Raw genomic sequence first — 18738 nt, 5'->3', positions numbered from 1 at the left:
GGCACAAAGGAGATTTACAACATCATGGGCTGAAGGCCTGTACTATTCTGTGTTCTACATTTCCACAAACTAGAAACAAACATTGGTGAGGCAAGACAGAAAATTCCCATCTTTATCAAAACTAAAAGCAAAGAAAGTTTTCATTTCCTGCTGACAGGGAAACTTCTCAGTTCACGCACAGCCCCAAGATTACCACGCTCCCTCTGTGGTAGCTCTGCACACCTCTTGCAGAATGCAAACTGAGGGGCAATCTCGGACTCAAAAGCAAGCACGCTACCCACCTTGCAATGGTACTCTCTGTCAATGTGGGAGAAGATCATATTTCAGGCTCCACAAAACTAGATTGCATTTTTTCTCTGCCGACAGAGAGTAACTGTTCATCTCTGTGAAATTTGCTCGAAATCTGGAACTCACCTGGTCTGGAAAATGAGGGTAAAGTCTTGCTCGCGGAAGAGCACCTTCGACGTGGATTTGCAGATCTCCTTCACGTACACATGGACCACCATTGCATCTGTGCCCTTCTCATACGAGTCATACTTGACAAAGCTCAGATTCACATAACCATCTGGCACTACAGGAGATTGAAGAGATTAACAATTAGCTTTATTTGTCACACGTACATCAGAACGTGCAATGAAATGCATCATTTGCATCAATGCCCAAAGCATTCTGAGGATGGTGCTGGGGGCAGTCCACTAGTGTCATCATGCTTCTGGTACCAACACGGCATGCCCTCAACTTACTAACTCTAACCCATTCTGGTGGCCCAATCAGCGGCAAGAGCAGGCCACAGCGATGAGGTTTCTCACAGATCAGCAACACTTGTTTAAAAGTTTAGAAGGGACAAGCCATTGTTGGGAGTAGGCCAATGGTGAGAGCAAGAGTGTCAGGCTTTGGCTCAAAGAAGGCTGTGGGTGAGATTTTGTTAAAGTTCCCTTTGGTCTCTCTTATCGTACCTAGTGTAGTAAATGGCCTAGCTCACTAAATTCTCAAGGAACTACATCTGCGTGAAGCGCATCCAGCTGCAACCCCTTGAAGATCGTGTTAGGGATCTAGAGCTCAGCTGGATGACCTACGGCTTATACGGAGAGTGAGGAGATAATCAATCGGAGTTACAGGGAAGCAGTCACCCCTAAGTTGCAGGAAGTGAACAGATAGGTGACTGTCAGTAGAAATGGAAATGTGAATAGGTAGTTAGCACAGAGCACCCTTGTGGCCATTTCCCTCAATAATAACTATACCATTTTGGAAATTGTTGTGGGGGATGACCTCCCGGAGGAATGCCACAGAGACCGGGTTACTGGCACTAAGCATAGTTCTGTGGCGCAGAAGGGAAAGAGGGAGAAGGGAGGAGCAGTAGTGATAGGGGGACTCAATAGTCAGGAGAATAGACAAGAGAATCTGTAGACGTGAACGGGACACCTGACTGGTATGTTTCCTCCCAGTTGCCAGGGTCAGGGACGTCTTGCAGGGAGCAGCCAGATGTCTTGGGAGCAATGACATAGGAAGGAAAAGCAAAGTCCTGAAACAGAGAATTTAGAGCGCTAGGCAGAAAGCTGAGAAGCAGGGCCTCCAGGGTAGTGATTTCTGGATTGCTACCTGTGCCATGTGCGAGTGAGGGTGAAAACAGGTTGATTTGGCAGATTGATGTGTGGCTGACAAGCTGGTGCAGAGGGCAGGGCTTCAGGATTTTGGATCATTGGGACCTCTTCTGGGGGAGGTATGACCTGTACTAAAGTGGCAGGTTGTACCTGAATCCGAGGGGGACCAACTTTCTCATGGGCAGGTTTCTTAAAGCTGTTGGGAAGGGTTTAAACTAACAGCAGGGGATGGGAACTGGAGTAAAGAGCTCAGGATGGGGCAAATAGTAAAAAAGCAAAAGATAGCATACAGTCAGACTGTCAGGAAGGGCAGGTAGATGATAGGACAAAATTTCAGCCAGCAGGGTGAGTATCAGTGCATTAAGGATGCAGAATCAATAAGAGTAGCAACTACAGTACTCAAAAAGTTATATCTCAATGCAGGAAATATAAGAAATAAGGTGGATGATCTTGTTGCACTATTACAGATTGTCTATGATGTTGAGGCCATCACTGAATCCTGTCTTTCGGATGGTTGTTTCTGGGAGCTGAATGTCCAAGGTTATATATTGCATTGGAGGGACAGGAAGGTAGGCACAGGGGGTGGTGTGGCTCGAATGGTAAAGAATGGCATCAAATCAGTAAAAAGATGTGATAGAGGATTGAAATATGTTGAGCTGAGAAATGCAAGAGTAAAAGGACCCTGATGGCAGTTATATACAGGCCTCCCAATAGTAGCTGAGATGTGGACCACAGATTACAATGGGAAATAGAAAAGGCTTGTCAAAAGGGCAATGTTATGATAGTCATGGATGATTTCAACATGCAGGTCGATTGGGAAAATCAGGTTTGTAATGGATCGCAAGAGAGTGAGTTTGTTGAATGCCTACGAGATGGCTTTTTGAGCATTTTGTTGTTAAGCCTAATAGAGGACATTGCACCTGAACCTGAGAGGACCAGTATTCTCGTAGTATTGTTTATTAGAGCTGTTAGGGAGGGTTTAAACTAATTTGGCTAATCGGTTAAGTAATGAACCGGAGGTGATTAGGGAGCTTAAGTTAAAAGAACCTGCAAGAGGCAGTGAGCACAATATGATTAGATTAGATTAGATTATGAGGACACTCAGTCCTCATTTATTGTCATTTAGAAATGCATACATTAAGAAATGATATAATGTTCCTCCAGTATGATATCATGGAAACACAGGATAGACCAAGACTAAAACTGACAAAAACCACAGAATTATAACACATAGTTACAAAAGTGCAAAGCAACACGGTAATTTGATAAAGAGCAGACCATGGGCATGGTAAAAAAAAAGTCTCAAAGTCCTGATAGCCCATCATCTCACGCAGACAGTAGAAGGGAGAAACTCTCCCTGCCATGAACCTCCAGCGTCGCAAACTTGCCGATGCAGCACCCTGGAAGCACCCGACCACAGCCGACTCTGAGTCCGTCTGAAAACTTCGAGCCTCTGACCAGCCCTCCGACACTGAGCACCCAGCACCATCTCTGCCGAGCGCTTTGACCCCACCCCGGCCGCCGAGCAACAAGCAAAGCCGAGGACTCGAGGCCTTCCCTTCCGAAGATTCTGGATCATACAGTAGCAGCGGCAGCGAAACAGGCATTTCAGAAGTTTCACCAGATGTTCCTCCGTGCTCTCACATCTGTCTCCATGAAATCAGGATTGTGCACGGCATCCTACTTGACAGATATCAGATATTCATTGCCGAAGTGGCCACTGCACGCTGCGTCGTGCCGCCATCTTCTCTCCTCAAGTTGATCGAGTTCAACTTGAAATCTGGTAGGGAGAGAGTGAAGTCTGATGTAGCAGTATTTCAATGGAGTAAGGGAAATTACCGTGGTATGAGAGAGGAGTTGGCCAAAGTAAATTGGAAGCATCTGCAGATTTTCTTGTGTTTAAATTAGAAGGAGATGCTTGCAGGGATGACAGCAGAGCAACAATGGCATGTGTTTCTGGGAAAAATAAGAAAGGTACAGGATAGACTTATTCCAAAATCAAAGGAATAATCAAATAGCAAAATTGTACATCTGTGGCTGACAAGGGAAGTCAAAGCTAAGGTAAAAGCAAAAGAGAGGGCATACAACAAAGCAAAAATTAGCAGGAAGACAGAGAATTGTGAAGCTTTTAAAAACCTACTGAAGGCAACTAAAAGAATCAGTAGGAGGGAAAAGATGAAATATGAAAGCAAGTTAGCAAACAGTATCAAAGTGGATAGTAAAAGCTTTTTCAAGTATGTAAAAATAAAAGAGAGATGAGAGTGGATATAGGACCGCTAGAAAATGAGGCCAGAGGAATAATAATGGGAGCCAAAGAGATGGCAGATGAACTAAATGCCATCAGTCATCACTGTGGAAGACACGAGCAGTGTGCCAGATGTTGAAGGGTGAGGGAAAAGAAGACATTGTAGTTCCTATTACAAGGGAGAGGATGTTCAAAATGCTGAAAGACCTAGGGTACATAAGTCACCTGGAGCAAATGAACTGCACCCTAGGGTTCTGAAAGAGGTAGCGTTAGAGATTGTGGTGGCATTAGAAATGATCTTTCAAAAATCATTGGACTCGGGCATGGTGCCAGAGGACTGAAAAAATGCAAATGTCACTCCACTCTTTAAGAAAGGAGGAAGGCAGCAGAAAGGAAATTATAGACCAGTTAGCTTGACCTCAGTGGTTGGGAAGATGTTGGAGCCAATTGTTAAGGATGAGATGATGGAGTACTTGGTGACACAGGACAGGATAGTACAAAGTCTATGTGGAGGGCCTTTGACAAGGACACACACTGTTTGTTGGTCTGGAAGGTCAGAACATATAGGGTCCAGGGTGAGAGAACAACTTGGATGCAAAAATGGCCTGCTGGTAGGAGGAAGAGGATGGTAATGAAGGGTTTATTTTCAGCACTTGTGACCCGTGACTCAGAGGTCTGCCTCAACTGGGTTCTTTGTTGTTTGCCATACTTCAAGATCCTGAATCCTACAACTGAGCTTTTACTAGCAACCAGTCCAGACATCAGAAGTTTGAGAGGAGATTTCACTCAGGTCCACTGCCCGCATAGAAAACGACAACACCAGGTCACAGTAGTGTAACTGAACTCTGGCCAGTGACAAATCCGCATTTGGGATTGACAAGTAAGAGCAAATTAAAGGCAGGGGCAAGTGCAGCGCCCATGGTCTGAGTGGACATAGTCAGAGTGGTGATCTTGAAGCTTTAGCTCTTTGAAGCTTCAGTCAGAGAAAGGAAAGAAAAGCTCCGTATTTAGTTTTTTCCTCCAATCTCTTCTTTATATATGCTCAGCTTGGACAGTTGGGATGGCCAGTAGGAGAGTGGAATGCTTCTCTTGCGGGATGTGGGAAGACAGGGTGACCTCCAGTGTCCCTGACTACAACTGCAAGAAGTACATCCAGCTGCACTTTCTAACAATCTGCATTAAGGAGTTGGAGCTGGAACTGGATGAACTCCGGATCATCTGGGAGGCTGAAGGGCTGATAGATGGGACATATAGAGAGGTAGCTGCACGACACAGGAAACTGGGTGACAGTCAGAAAGGAGAAAGGGGTTAAGGAACCAGTGCAGAGTACCCCTGTGGCCATCCCCCAACAACAGGTGTACCACTTTGGATACTATTGGGGGAGATTAACTACACAGAAGAAAGTCATAGTTTTGAAGTCTCAGGCTCAGGAGTCTGGCTCTGTGACTCAAAACGGGGGGGGGGGCGGTGGAGAGAAGAACAGGAATACTGTCGTGAAAGGGGATTCGTTAATCTGGGAAATGGGCAGGAGGTTCTTTGGGGAGAACGAGATTCCCGTATGGTATATTGCCTCCCAGGTGCCAGAATCCAGGATATCTCCAATTGAGACCTCAGCATCCTTAAGTGGGAGGATGGTCCATGTAGGTACCAATGATATGGGTACGATGAGTGACGAGGTTCTGCACACGAAGTTCAGGGAGTTACATGCTAAGTTAAAAGGCAGGACTTCCAGGGTTGTGATCTCAGGATTGTTAACTGTGCCAGGTGTTATTGAGGCCAGAACCAGGAATCTCATACTGTTTAACACATGGCTAAGGAGTTGGTGTAGGAGGGTGGGCATAACATTTTTGGATCATTGGGCATTCTTCCAGGGAAGGTGGGACCTGTACAGAAGGGACCGTTTTCATCTGAACTGTAAGTAACATGCTGTAGGATTTTACTACTGTGTAACATGCTGTAAGGTTTCACTGATAATGTAATGGTTTCTCTGTAGCAGCAATGTTTGGGTTATGACTAGAGATAACAGGGTTAGGAATGCTATTGTTCTTCCTTGTGAGCTGGAAGAGAGATTTTTGTGGTCTTTTGGCCGGGGAGGGATGAGGAGAGAAGATGCAAATGAAGAGAGTGGTAGACCACTGATCGGGGTGGACTTGGAGCGAGGTTCCGAAGGGCAGCGATGATCGGAGGAGGTCGATGGTGGACGATTGACTTATCAGTGAGCTCCAACATTGTGCAACAGACTTTATTAAGATTGGGCCCCTTTTTTCATTTCTCTACTAACCATATAGTCAAAGTAAGAATTATAAAGCTTACTTATTTAATCGCATATTGTGTACTGTTTGTTATTTCAGAGTACTGATTTGTAACAGGGGACACATCGTGCAGCATCCACCCAAATGAGATTTCTTAGGTTTGGATGGGCCGGGGGCTATCACCTCCTAAATTAAGCCTCTAGCTGAAGCGAGAGTTGCATGAAGGAGGACTAATATCCCAGTGGGAAGGTTTGTTAATGTTACACAGTAGGGTTTACACTAGAGCTGCAGGACGATGGGAACCAGAGTGCCAGAGTGGAGAGGTTGCGCAGGCAGATGCTTGTAAGACCTCAGACAAAGTCAGGAATCAAAAAGTTGAGCTGGTGCAACTAGTGTTTTGAGAAGCATATACTTCAATGCAAGAAGTATCAAAGGAAAGGCAGATGAGCTCAGAATAAACACCTGGAATTACGATGTTGTAGCCATTCGTTAGACTTGATTGCAGGAGGAGCTGGACTGGTAGCTCAATACTCCAGGGTTCCATTGCTTTAGTCGCGACTGAGCGGGAGGGATTAAGGTGGGGAGTGGTGTTCCTAGTCAGGGAGAATGCTACGGTATTGCTTCATCAGGACAGATAGTGAGGGAAATGAGAAATAGGGAAGGTGTAACCACATTAATTGGGCGATATTACAAACCACCCAACAGTCCTAGGGATTTAGAAGAACAAATTGGTAAAGAGATCCCAGTGTTGCAAGAAACATGAGATTGTTATAGCAGGTGATTTTAACTTTCCACATATTGACTGGAATCTCATAGTGTAAAAGGACAAGATGGGATGGAGTGCATCAAATGTTTTCAGGAAAGTTCCCTTCATTAGTACGTATAAGTCCCAACGAGAGAAAGTATGCAACACTTGATCTGTTATTAGGGAAAGAGACAGGGCAGGTGACAGAAGTTTGTGTAGGGAAACACATTGTATCCAGTGTCCACAATGCAATTAGTTTCTTAGTAAATATGCAAAAATTTGGGTCTGGTCCGTGGGTTGAGATTCTAAATTGGAGAAAGGCCAATTTTGATGGCTCTGGCAAGTGTGGACTGGGACAGGCTGTTCTCTGGCCAAAGTGTTCTTGGAAATGGGGGGCCTTTGAAACTGAAATTTTGGGAGTACAAAGCTTGCATGTGTAAAGAACCTTGGTTTTCAAGAGATGTTGAGGTCCCAATTAAAAGAAAAGAAGGTGCATTGTAGGTATAGGCAAGTAGGAATAAATGAGATGTTTATGAAGTACAAAAAATGCACAAGAACACTTAAAAAAGAAATCAGGAAGGCTAAAGGGAAGCATGAAGTTGCTCTAGCAGACATGGTGAAGGAGAATCCTAAGGGATTCTGCAGATATATGTTAAAAGCAAAAGCATTGGACCTCTGCAAGGCCAGAATGGTAATCCATGCATGGAGCCAAAACAGATGGGTGAGATCTTAAATCTTAAAATCTTATTTTTTATATCTAAGATGGATACAGATTCTATAGCTAAAGTGGTATGCAAAAGTTTGGACACCCTGGTCAAAATTTCCGTTACTGTGAATAGCTAAGTGAGTAAAAGATGACCTGATTTCCAAAAGGCATAAAGTTAAAGATGACACATTTCTTTAATAGTTTAATCAAGAAAACTTCCTTATTTCCATCTTTTACAGTTTCAAAATAACAAAAAAGGAAAAAAGGCCTGAAGCAAAAGTTTGCGCACCCTGCATGGTCAGTACTTAGTAACACCCGCTTTGGCAAGTATCACAGCTTGTAAACGCTTTCTGTAGCCAGCTAAGAGTCATTCAATTCTTGTTTGAGGGATTTTCGCCCAATCTTCCTTGCAAAAGGCTTCTAGTTCTGTGAGATTCTTGGGCTGTCTTGCATGCACTGCTCTTTTGAGGTCTATCCACAGATTCTCGATAATGTTTAGGTCGGGGGACAGTGAGGGCCACGGCAAAACCTTCAGCTTGCGCCTCTTGAGGTAGTCCATTGTGGATTTTGAGGTGTGTTTAAGTTCATTATCCTGTTGTAGAAGCTATCCTCTTTTCATCTTCGGCTTTTTTACAGACGGTGTGATGTTTGGTTCCAGGATTTGCTGGTATTTAATTGAATTCATTCTTCCCTCGACCAGTAAATGTTCCCCATGCCACCAGCTGCAACACAAGCCCAAAGCATGATTGATCCACCCTTGTGCTTAACAGTTGGAGAGGGGTTCTCTTCATGAAATTCTGCACCCTTTTTTCTCCAAACATACCTTTGCTCATTGCAGCCAAAAAGTTCTATTTTAACTTCATCAGTCCATAGGACTTGTTTCCAAAATGCATCAGGCTTGTTTAGGCTTGTTGTACACTTCTCACGCTCTTAAACTTTTCGATGATTTTAAGTTCCCTGGCCCCCACCGCTTTACTTTCACCACGGATGTCCAGTCCCTGTATACTTCCATCACCCATCAGGAAGGTCTAAAGCTTTTTGGATTCCAGACCTAATCAGTTCCCCTCTACCACCACTCTGCTCTGTCTAGCGGAATTAATCCTTACTCTTTAATAATTTCTCCTTTGGCTCCTCCCACTTCCTCCAAACTAAAGGTGTAGCTATGGGCACCCGTATGGGTCCTAGCTATGCCTGCCTTTTTGTTGGCTTTGTGGAACAATCTAAGTTCCAAACCTATTCTGGTATCTGTCCCCCACTTTTCCTTCTCTACATCGATGACTGCATTGGTGCTGCTTCTTGTGCGCATGCTGAGCTCATTGACTTCATTAACTTTGCCTCCAACTTTCACCCTGCCCTCAAGTCTACCTGGTCTATTTCCGACACCTCCCTCCCCTTTCTAGATCTTTCTGTCTCTATCTCTGGAGACAGCTTATCTACTGATATGTACTATAAGCCTACTGACTCTCACAGCTATCTGGACTATTCCTCTTCTCACTCTGTCTCTTGCAAAAATGCCATCCCCCTCTCGCAATTCCTCCATCTCCGCTGCATCTGCTCTCAGGATGAGGCTTTTCATTCCAGGACAAGGGAGATGTCTTCCTTTTTTAAAGAAAGGGGCTTCCCTTCCTCCACCATCAACTCTGCTCTCAAACGCATCTCCCCCATTTTATGCATGTCTGTTCGCACTCCATCCTCCCGCCACCCCACTAGGAATAGGGTTCCCCTGGTCTTCACCTACCACCCCACCAGCCTCCGGGTCCAACATATTATTATTCTCTGTAACTTCCACCACCTCCAACGGGATCCCACCACTAAGCACATCTTTCCCTCCCCCCCCCCTCTGCTTTCCGCAGGGATCGCTCCCTACGTGACTCCCTTGTCCATTCGTCCCCCCCATCCCTCCCCACTGATCTCCCTCCTGGCACTTATCCTTGTAAGCGGAACAAGTGCTACACATGCCCTTACACTGCCTCCCTTACCACCATTCAGGGCCCCAGACAATCCTTCCAGGTGAGGCGACACTTCACCTGTGAGTCAGCTGGGGTGATATACTGCGTCCGGTGCTCCCGATGTGGCCTCTATATTTTGGCAAGACTCGACGCAGACTGGGAGATTGTTTTGCTGAACACCTACGCTCTGTCTGCCAGAGAAAGCAGGATCTCCCAGTGGCCACACATTTTAATTCCACATCCCATTCTGATATGTCTATCCACGGCCTCCTCTACTGTCAAGATGAAGCCACACTCAGGTTGGAGGAACAACACCTTATATTCCGTCTGGGTAGCCTCCAACCTGATGGCATGAACATTGACTTCACTAACTTCCGCTAATGCACCACCTCCCCCTCGTACCCCATCCGTTATTTATTTATTTACACACATTCTTTCTGTCTCTCTCTCCTTTTCCTCCCTCTGTCCCTCTGACCATACCCCTTGCCCATCCTGGGTTTTCCCCCCCTCCCCCTTTTCCTTCTCCCTGGGTCTCCTATCCCATGATCCTCTCATATCCCTTTTGCCAATCACCTGTCCAGCTCTTGGCTCCATCCCTCCCCCTCCTGTCTTCTCTTATCATTTTGGATCGCCCCCTCCCACTTTCAAATCTCTTACTAGCTCTTCCTTCAGTTAGTCCTGACAAAGGGTCTCGGCCCGAAACGTCGACTGTACCTCTTCCTAGAGATGCTGCCTGGCCTGCTGCGTTCACCAGCAACTTTGATGTGTGAGGCTTGTTTAGATGTTCCTTTGAACCTTTTGAATGGAACTTTTTGGCTGCAATGAGCCATCTAATTTTAATTTGAACTTTGAAATTGAGAATGTTAAAAAGAGAATACTTGCCAGTTCTTTCCACTGTCTGATGTCAGTCATTAGAGAAATAGAACAGATAACTATTTTGCAATGTGATGAACTAATGTGATCCACATACTTTGCTCTAAAGGTATGAAAACAGGCCTTTCAGAAATTAAGGATTTGAAATGGTAAGGGGAAGAGGGTGGAATTATTAGTATTTTTCCCCCAAGGTAATTGGAGTGACAGCATAGGCTGAAACGACTGTGTTGTTTAATTTCTGGGTTGCCGTATCTTGGGGCAAAGTCATCACAAGAATGGTTCAACATTGTGCAAGTCACCTATTCCTGCATCAGGTGAATTGGTTGAAAAGGGATAAGCAAGGCATATTCTTTTCTACTTCCACATTGCAGATATTTTTAGAGACACTGCACTCAAAAACTTCCATAGTTGTACTGTGGAGAGCATTCTGACAGGCTGCATCACTGTCTAGTATGGAGGGGCTACTGCACAGGACCGAAAGAAGCTGCAGAAGGCTGTAAATCTAGTCAGCTCCATTTTGGGCACTAGCCTGCAAAGTACCCAGAACATCTTCAGGGAGTGGTGTCTTAGAAAGGCAGTGTCCATTATTAAGGACTTCCAGCACCCAGGGCATGCCCTTTTCTCACTGTTACCAGCAGGTAGAAGGTACAGAGGCCTGGGAGCACACACTCAGCGATTCAGGAACAGCTTCTTCCCCTCTGCCATCCCATTCCTGAATGGACTTTGAAGTTTTGGACACTACCTCACTTTTTCTTTTAATATACAGTATTTCCGTTTTTGCACATTTAAAAAAATCTATTCAATATATGTAACTGATTTACTTGTTTATTTATTATGTTTTATTTTATTTTATTTATTATTATTATTTTTTCTCTCTCTCTCTGCTAGATTATGTATGGCATTGAACTGCTGCTGCTAAGTTAACAAATTTCACGCCACATGCCGGTGATAATAAACCTGATTCTGATTCTATGATCAACTTTTTAAAAAGCTGATGTAGGAATTGCCATAGGACAATAAAGATAGAGGGTGCAAGGCAGGGCCTGGACCAGAGAGCATGAAACAAACCAATGTATGGCCATTACTGGAGTGAATGGAGCCAATTCAAAGCAGCAGAACTGAGGCAAGGCGAGGAGAAATCAAGGTGGCAGGACCCGGGTCTGAGCGTGAGAAAGTAGCTGACGTCTGACTGATTTAAGTGCCAGGCCAGAGCAAGGCTGTGGGTCCCACACCAATCTCAAGTCTGTATATTGTATACGTTGAAAATAAATGTACTTTGAGCTTTGAAAAGGTTTTACATTTCCGATTCAAAAATGATTAGGGATGGTGTGGATGGATTGAGTCATGTGATACCACCTTATGCGAAGCAAAGTTAAAAGCATGAACTTTATCCCACATGATCCCATTGTACTAAGTTTGCCTCTCTAACACTCACCTCAAAAACTCTCAAGACGCAGATTATTCTACCAATGTTGTGTAAAAATTGGCAGTCATCTTTCCCCTGGGTCTGATGTTGCAAAGTCGACAGACTGGAAGCTCATCAATGTCCTGGCTTCATGCACTTCATGTGCAATCTGAAGCCAGGTTTATACAGGATGTGGTATGTGAGCTTTTCTGGGAATGGATTTCTTATTGCTGCGTTGTGAATCAGTCAAGGTGAGGAAGGGCATGCTTCTGAATTACATAAATTCACAAACTGTGCATGACATCACACTTAACCAAGAGTGCAGTTCAGCATTCACATAACTGGAGAAAACAAACACACAGGCAGCACAATGACAGCTGAAAGATTTCTGAACATACAGAAAATGAGCAATGATCAAAGTTTGTGAATGGCCTAGATCAGCGGTCCCCAACCACCGCAAGGCATGTGCTACCGGGCCACGAGGAAACGCTATGAGTCAGCTGCACTCTTCCTCATTCCCTGTCATGCACTGCTGAGCCATTACACATGTGAGGTCATTACGCATGCGTCATCCATGTCAGCGCGGGAAGGAGATCAATTCCTCAAGCTTGCAAATGACGGCGGACTGAAAAGTATGTTTGTCATAACATCTCTGCCGGCATTCTGGATCAAAGTCAAGACTAAATATCCTGAGATAGCCACGAAAGCACTGAAAACGTTGCTTCCATTTCCAACATATCTCTGCAATGTATGCAATGAAAACTAAATTGCGGAATAGACTGGCCATTAGGAACCCCGTTCGAGTAGCGCTGTCTCCCATCAACCCTTGATAAGACCGTGTTGTTGCAGGAAAACAAGTATTCAGCCCAGGGCTCCCACTGATTCAGCGATATTGGTGTGTTGCAATGATTTTATATGTTCATACGGGGAAAATATGCGGTGTGTTTAATATCGAAATGTTACTTAAAATGTTATGATGCTATTGACTTACTTATATAACCATATAAGCACAAGTTCCGAGTATAAACCATGTCAGCTCATGAGCAAATTTCTTTGACAGATCAGAACGTGTCCAACTATAGTTACTGGTCACGAGATGCAATGGGCAACAATGGCTCAGTTACACAGAACACTACACTACAGTAAAGGCCTTTCAGTCCAACATGTTGTGCTGATCTTTTAATGTGCTCAAAGATCAATCTAAAACTTCCTTCCCACATAACCATCCATTATTCTATCATCCCTGTACCTAAGAGTCTCTTAAATGCCCCTAATGTATCTGCCTCTACCACCATTCCTAGCAGGTCATTTCCACTGCTCTCTGTGTAAAAAGCCTAACTTTAACACCCCCGCCTCATACTTTTGTCCAATCGACTTAAAATTATGCCCCCTTGTATTAGTCATTTCCACCCTGGGAAATGATCCCTGGCTGTCCACTCTATCAATGCCTCATCATTTTAAAAGCCTCTCATCCTCCTTCACTTCAAAGAGAAAACCCCTAGTTCATTCAATCTATCCTCATTGTTCTCTAATCCAGACCACATCCTGGGAAAGTTCCTCTGCACCCTCTCTAAAGCTTCCATGTCCCTCTATGAGGCAACCATAACTGAATACATACTCCAAATGTGGTCTAACCAGAGTTTTATAGAGCTGCAACATCACTGTGGGCTCTTGAACTCAATCCCCCGAGTAATGGAGACCAACACACCACATGCCTTCTTAACCACCTTATCAACTTGAGCATTAACTTTCAGGGATCTATAGACATGGACTCCACGATCCCTCTGTTCCTCCACGCTGGTACATTTCCTGACATTAACCCTATTAACTTGAAGTCAGAACAATCTTCCAAAATGAATCATTTCACACTTTTCCGAGTTGAACTCCACCTGTCACTTCTCAGCCCATTTCTGCAACCTGTCAATGCCCCATTGTAACCTTTGACAATCGTCTACACTCTCGAACAGCTCCACCAACCTTTGTGTCATCTGCAGAAAGTAAAACTGTCACCTGTCAGTTTCAGCAACCCAGGTTTGCCCATGCTGTATGAAGCTGGTTAGTCCATCCTGTGATCACGTGGGCTTGCCCAATACTCCAGTTCCCTCCTACAATGTAAACGCATGCAGGATAGCATGCTAATCCTTCCCTAAGCTGTCGATGAGTGGTAGAGGAATGGATTGGGGTGGGGGGGGGTAAAAGATTTATGACCAATAGGATTGCACCATAAGCTGGTATGGACCTGATGGGCCAAAATAACCCCTGCCTTCAGAAGATACGAATGAAGGCAGTGCAAAGATACTGAATCTGTCTGAGCACCAACCAAAGTGCTCCATTTGGAGTGTGTGCCAAAAAAAAACCCACGGTTGCCCTTCAGCATTGATCAATCTCCTGGTGAACAGCACTGATGTACTGATGCTGGATAATATAGAACTGGGCATACAGCATCACTGAATAAGCTGCGAAGATTACTAGCATGAAAGCTGATCAGATAGAGCGCGTAAGGAGGGCAGCATTATGAAGTGGCTTGGAAAAAGGGACATTGGGAAGATGGGCCCACTTGAGAGAAAACAAATATTCAGGTTAGCTACAAAACTGTTACTAATAGCTTGTAAAGATAATAGATTTAAAGATGAGCTTTATTTGTTACATACACAGCGAAATGTGCTATTTGCATCAAATCAAATCAGTGATGATTATGTTGGGCAACTTGCAAGTATCGCCACACTTCTGGTGCCAACATAGCCCTAATCCGTACATCTTTAGAATGTGGGAGGAAACCTACATGGTGATTGGGAGAATGTACAATCTCCTTACAGACAGTGACGAGAATCAAACCCTGATCTTACAGGTGGTACTGCAAAGCTCCACACTAACCACTACATCACTGCACCACACCTCTTTAAATTCCTTATCAGATAAAATAATGAAAAGAAAGAATGTGGAACTCTCTCGCATGAGAAGCATTAAGGTGAAGATAACTACACTCAATGGAATTAAATATAATATACAAACATATGATGATGCAGACAGCAGCCAGAGAACTAGAAAAGAATACCAATGAATTGATCCACTTGACCCGAAACAGGAGTGTGTGGGCCATGGCAGTCAAAGCTCAAACTGGGCACAGCACCTGATGATAACGATGACACAAACATATAAACGAGCAGCAGGAGGTTACTCAGCTTCTTGAGCCAGCTCTGTCATTTATGACAAAGGCTGATACAAGTGCAGCCTCAATTGGAGGCAGACAGGAACTCTTCATAGCCACCTGCCCCTTCACGCCTTTGCTTAACAAGAAGCAATCTACTTTACCTTAAAAATACCAAGGAACTCTGCTTGGAAGAAGAAAGTTCCACAGACATACAGCTTAGAGGGAACAAAATGTCATGCACTCCCTCCGTAGCAAGTAGCTCTTCTTAGATAGAGAGATCAAAACTGTACATAAGACTCCTGGCATGTTCTCACCAAGGCCCAATATAATTGTAACTAGACAGCTTTTACACCATACAAATTCTCTCATTAGGAAGGCCAATGCCTCAGCAGAGGTACAAATCAGAGCAGTGAAGAAAACCAAAAAACTGAAGTTCATTTATAGCATCTCCAACCTCCAAACAGAATACTAGATTTTAAAAAGATACAAAAGGTGATTACCTTCAACCTTTTCCTCAGAAAGACTTTCCTTCACCTGGTTGGTGTTCTCCACAGATGAATGAGACGGTGATGTGGTGCCCTCACTGGGCCTTTCTAATGGGACCTGCCCTTCAGTCAGTTGTTTGATAGGGTCCATTTGGCTTCCAGCAGATGTGTCAGAGTTCTCATTTACAGATGAACTCCATGTCACTGTCCTTTCCACAGTTACATCAGCAACCTCAGGACAGTTTCCAACAGACTCCTGAGCCTTTGTCCCAGTGTCACCCACTACTGGATCCACAGGAACACTTAAACTTGAAGGCTGTGCCGTACTTTCGCAGAATAATTGAGCTGATGTAGCGTTGATATCATGGCTCTCCGGAAGCAGTTTCTCCTTCTCGGTCACTTCCAACTTGTGCAAAAAGAGAAGAGAAGATAAGCGTTAGTATCATGGGAGAATTCACTGGCAGAGCATCACAATCTGAAAGCAGCCAGATTGGCTCAATTGACCTTACGCTACCAGAAAACCAATCCAACCATCTTCCTCAAAACTATGTGCATCATTCACAGACAAATGCAGTCAGATTAAACTAAGTAGCACGAATCAATCAGTCACATAGTATGAAAATGGCTTTTGGCCTACTGATCTGTACCTGCCACCGAGACCATACCCACCAAAAAACACCAATGTTACCTACCGTAAAACCCTGAGTCCTTACCTACCAGAAAACACCAGTGTTAACCTACCGTAAAACTGAGCCCATACCTACCAAAAAGCACCAGTGTTACCTCCCAGAAAACCAGTGTTACCTACTGTAAAACACCGAGTCTGTACCTACCAAACACCAGTGTAACCTACCGTAAAACCGAGTCCATACCTACCAGAAAACACCAGCGTTACCTACTGTAAAACACTGTCATTTAACTCTTCTCACTTTCATAGTCATTGCTCACCTTGCCCCATATATGCTTTAGTCCTGTACCCTCAATGCCTTTCCTATCTACTGTCCTATGCCTTGTATATGTTGCAATTGTATCTGCTTCCTCCACCTCCTTTGACAGCTCGTTCGGGATATTCATCACCCTCTGAGGAAAACTTATTCAAATCTCCTCTCAGGTTAAGTTTACAGCTCTCCAGACCGTGTTAGGGAATGGAGCTTCAGCTTGATGACCTTCAGATTGTTAGGGAGAGGGAAGCAGTGATGGACAGGAGCTACAGGGAGGTAGTCACCCCAAGGCTACAGAAGACAGATAAACGGGTGACTGTCAGGAGAGGGAAGGGAGATCGTCAGATAGTGGAGAGAACCCCTGTGGCCATTCACCTCAACAATAAGTACTCTATTTTGAGTAATCTTTGGGGGGGGGGGGTGGGAGAAGAACACCTTCCTAGGGGAATCAACAGCTGCTGTGCCTCTGGCACTGAGTCTGGCCTTGTAGCTCAGAACAGTAGGGGAAAGAAGAGGATGGCAGCAGTAGTAAGGGATTCTATAGTCAGGGGGTCAGTTAGGTGATTCTGTGGAAACGAAAAGGAAACATGGATGGTAGTTTGTCTCCCAGGTGCAAGGGTCTGCAATGTTTCCGAACATGTCCACAATATCCTGAAATAGGAGGGTGAGCAGCCAGAAGTTGTGATACATATTGGTACCAATGAATAAGGTAGAAAAAGGGAGGTGGTTTTGAAAACAGAATACAGGGAGTTAGGAAGGAAGCTGAAAAGCAGGACCTCGAGGGTAGTAATCGCGGGATTACTGCCTATGCCATGCGAATGAGGATGGGAATAGAATGAGGTGGCAGATAATTGCATGGCTGAAGAATTGGAGCGGGGGCAGGGATTCAGATTTCTGGATCACTGGAACCTCTTTTGGGGCAGGTGGGACCTTGACAGGTTGCACTTGAATCTGAGGGGGACCAATATTCTTGTGGGCAGCTTTACTAGAGCTGTTGGGAGTGGGTTAAACTAATATCATAGGGGAATGGGAACCAGGAGGTTAGAGCTGAGGATGAGCCAGCAGGTTTATAAGTAGATGATGGGTGTAACATGAATGTAAGGAAGGACAAGCCAATAATTAGGTACAAATGCAGACAGAGCAAAGAGTTAAATTGTACCACAGATGCAAAGTTCAAAAGGGTGAATAATGCAAGACTGAAAGTGCAGTATTTAAATGCCCGTAGCATTTGGAATAAGGTGGACGAATTTGTGGTGCAATTAGAGATTGGTCGGATTGACGTTGGAGGCGTCACTGAGTAAGGCTGAAAGAAGGCCATAGCTGGGAGCTTAACATCAGAGGATATAATTTGTATCACAAGAACAGGCAGGAAGGCACAGACGGTGGTGTGGCTCTATTTGTAAGAGATGGAACTACATCTTTAGAAAGAGGTGACACAGGGTCAGAGAATGTTGAATCTTTGTGGGTGGAATTAAGAAACTGCAAGTGTAAAAAAAACCATTATGGGAATCATATATAGGCCTCCAAATAGTAGTCAAGATGTAGGGTTGAGATTGCAAAAGGAGCTGGAAAAGGCATGTAATAAGGGTAATGACACAATTGTAATGGGGTATTCAATATGCAAGGAGACTGAGAAAATCAGGTTGGTGTCGGATTGCAAGAGAGGGAATTTATTGAATGCTTACGAGATGTTTTTTTTAAAGAGCAGATTGTGCTTGAACCTATTCGGGGAAAGGCCATCATAGATTGGATTTTGTGTGAAAACCCAGATCTTATTCAGGAGCTGAATATAAAGGAACACTTAGGAGGCAGTAATCATAATGTGATTGAATTCATACTGTAATTTGAGAGGCAGAAGCACAAGCCAGATGTATCGGTATTGCAGTGGAATAAAGGGAATCACAAGAGAAGAACTTGCCCCGGTGGATTGGAGGACACCGGTGGGGATGACGGCAGAGCAGAGATGGCTTAAACTTCTGGGAATAGTTCACAAGGTGCAGGATAGATATGTCCCATAGATGTTGTTCTCAAATGGCAGGGGTAGGCAACCTTAGCCTACAAGGGAAGTTAAAGAATGCATTAAAGTCAAGGAAAGGGTATACAAGGTAACAAAAGTGAATGGGAAGCTTTTAAAATCCAACAAAAGGCAACTAAAAAAAGCTATAAGGAAAAAGATTAAATAAGAGGGCAAATTAGCCAATAACATAAAGCAGGATACTAAAAGTTTATTCAGTTATATAAAGAGTGAAAGGGAGGTGAAAGTTGACATTGGACCACTGGAAAATGATGCTGATGAGGTAGTAATGGGGAACAAAGAAATAGCAGATGAACTTATTGGGTACTTTGCATCTGTCTTCACTGTAGAAGACCCAGCAAGATCTAGAG

At 44.3% G+C, this 18738-nt stretch overlaps 1 protein-coding gene across 6 annotated transcripts in view; it reads right to left on the bottom strand.

The window, feature by feature from the left end:
• Positions 1-18738, bottom strand: part of usp19 (ubiquitin specific peptidase 19) — a 215667-nt gene that overhangs the window by 112185 nt on the left and 84744 nt on the right. For all 6 annotated transcript variants that reach the window (XM_063068283.1, XM_063068282.1, XM_063068287.1 and 3 more), the window contains 2 exons: positions 15428-15818; positions 415-571 (listed from right to left, as the gene is read on the bottom strand). In XM_063068283.1, the coding sequence (XP_062924353.1) occupies positions 415-571; positions 15428-15818 (548 nt within the window). The remainder of the gene's footprint in view (positions 1-414; positions 572-15427; positions 15819-18738) is intronic.

This window comes from Mobula hypostoma, chromosome 15, assembly GCF_963921235.1.
Source record: "Mobula hypostoma chromosome 15, sMobHyp1.1, whole genome shotgun sequence".
In the NCBI taxonomy this organism is placed as follows: Eukaryota; Metazoa; Chordata; class Chondrichthyes; order Myliobatiformes; family Myliobatidae; genus Mobula; species Mobula hypostoma.
Note: the sequence above shows the minus strand (reverse complement) of the source record. Positions and strands in the feature narration are given on the sequence as shown.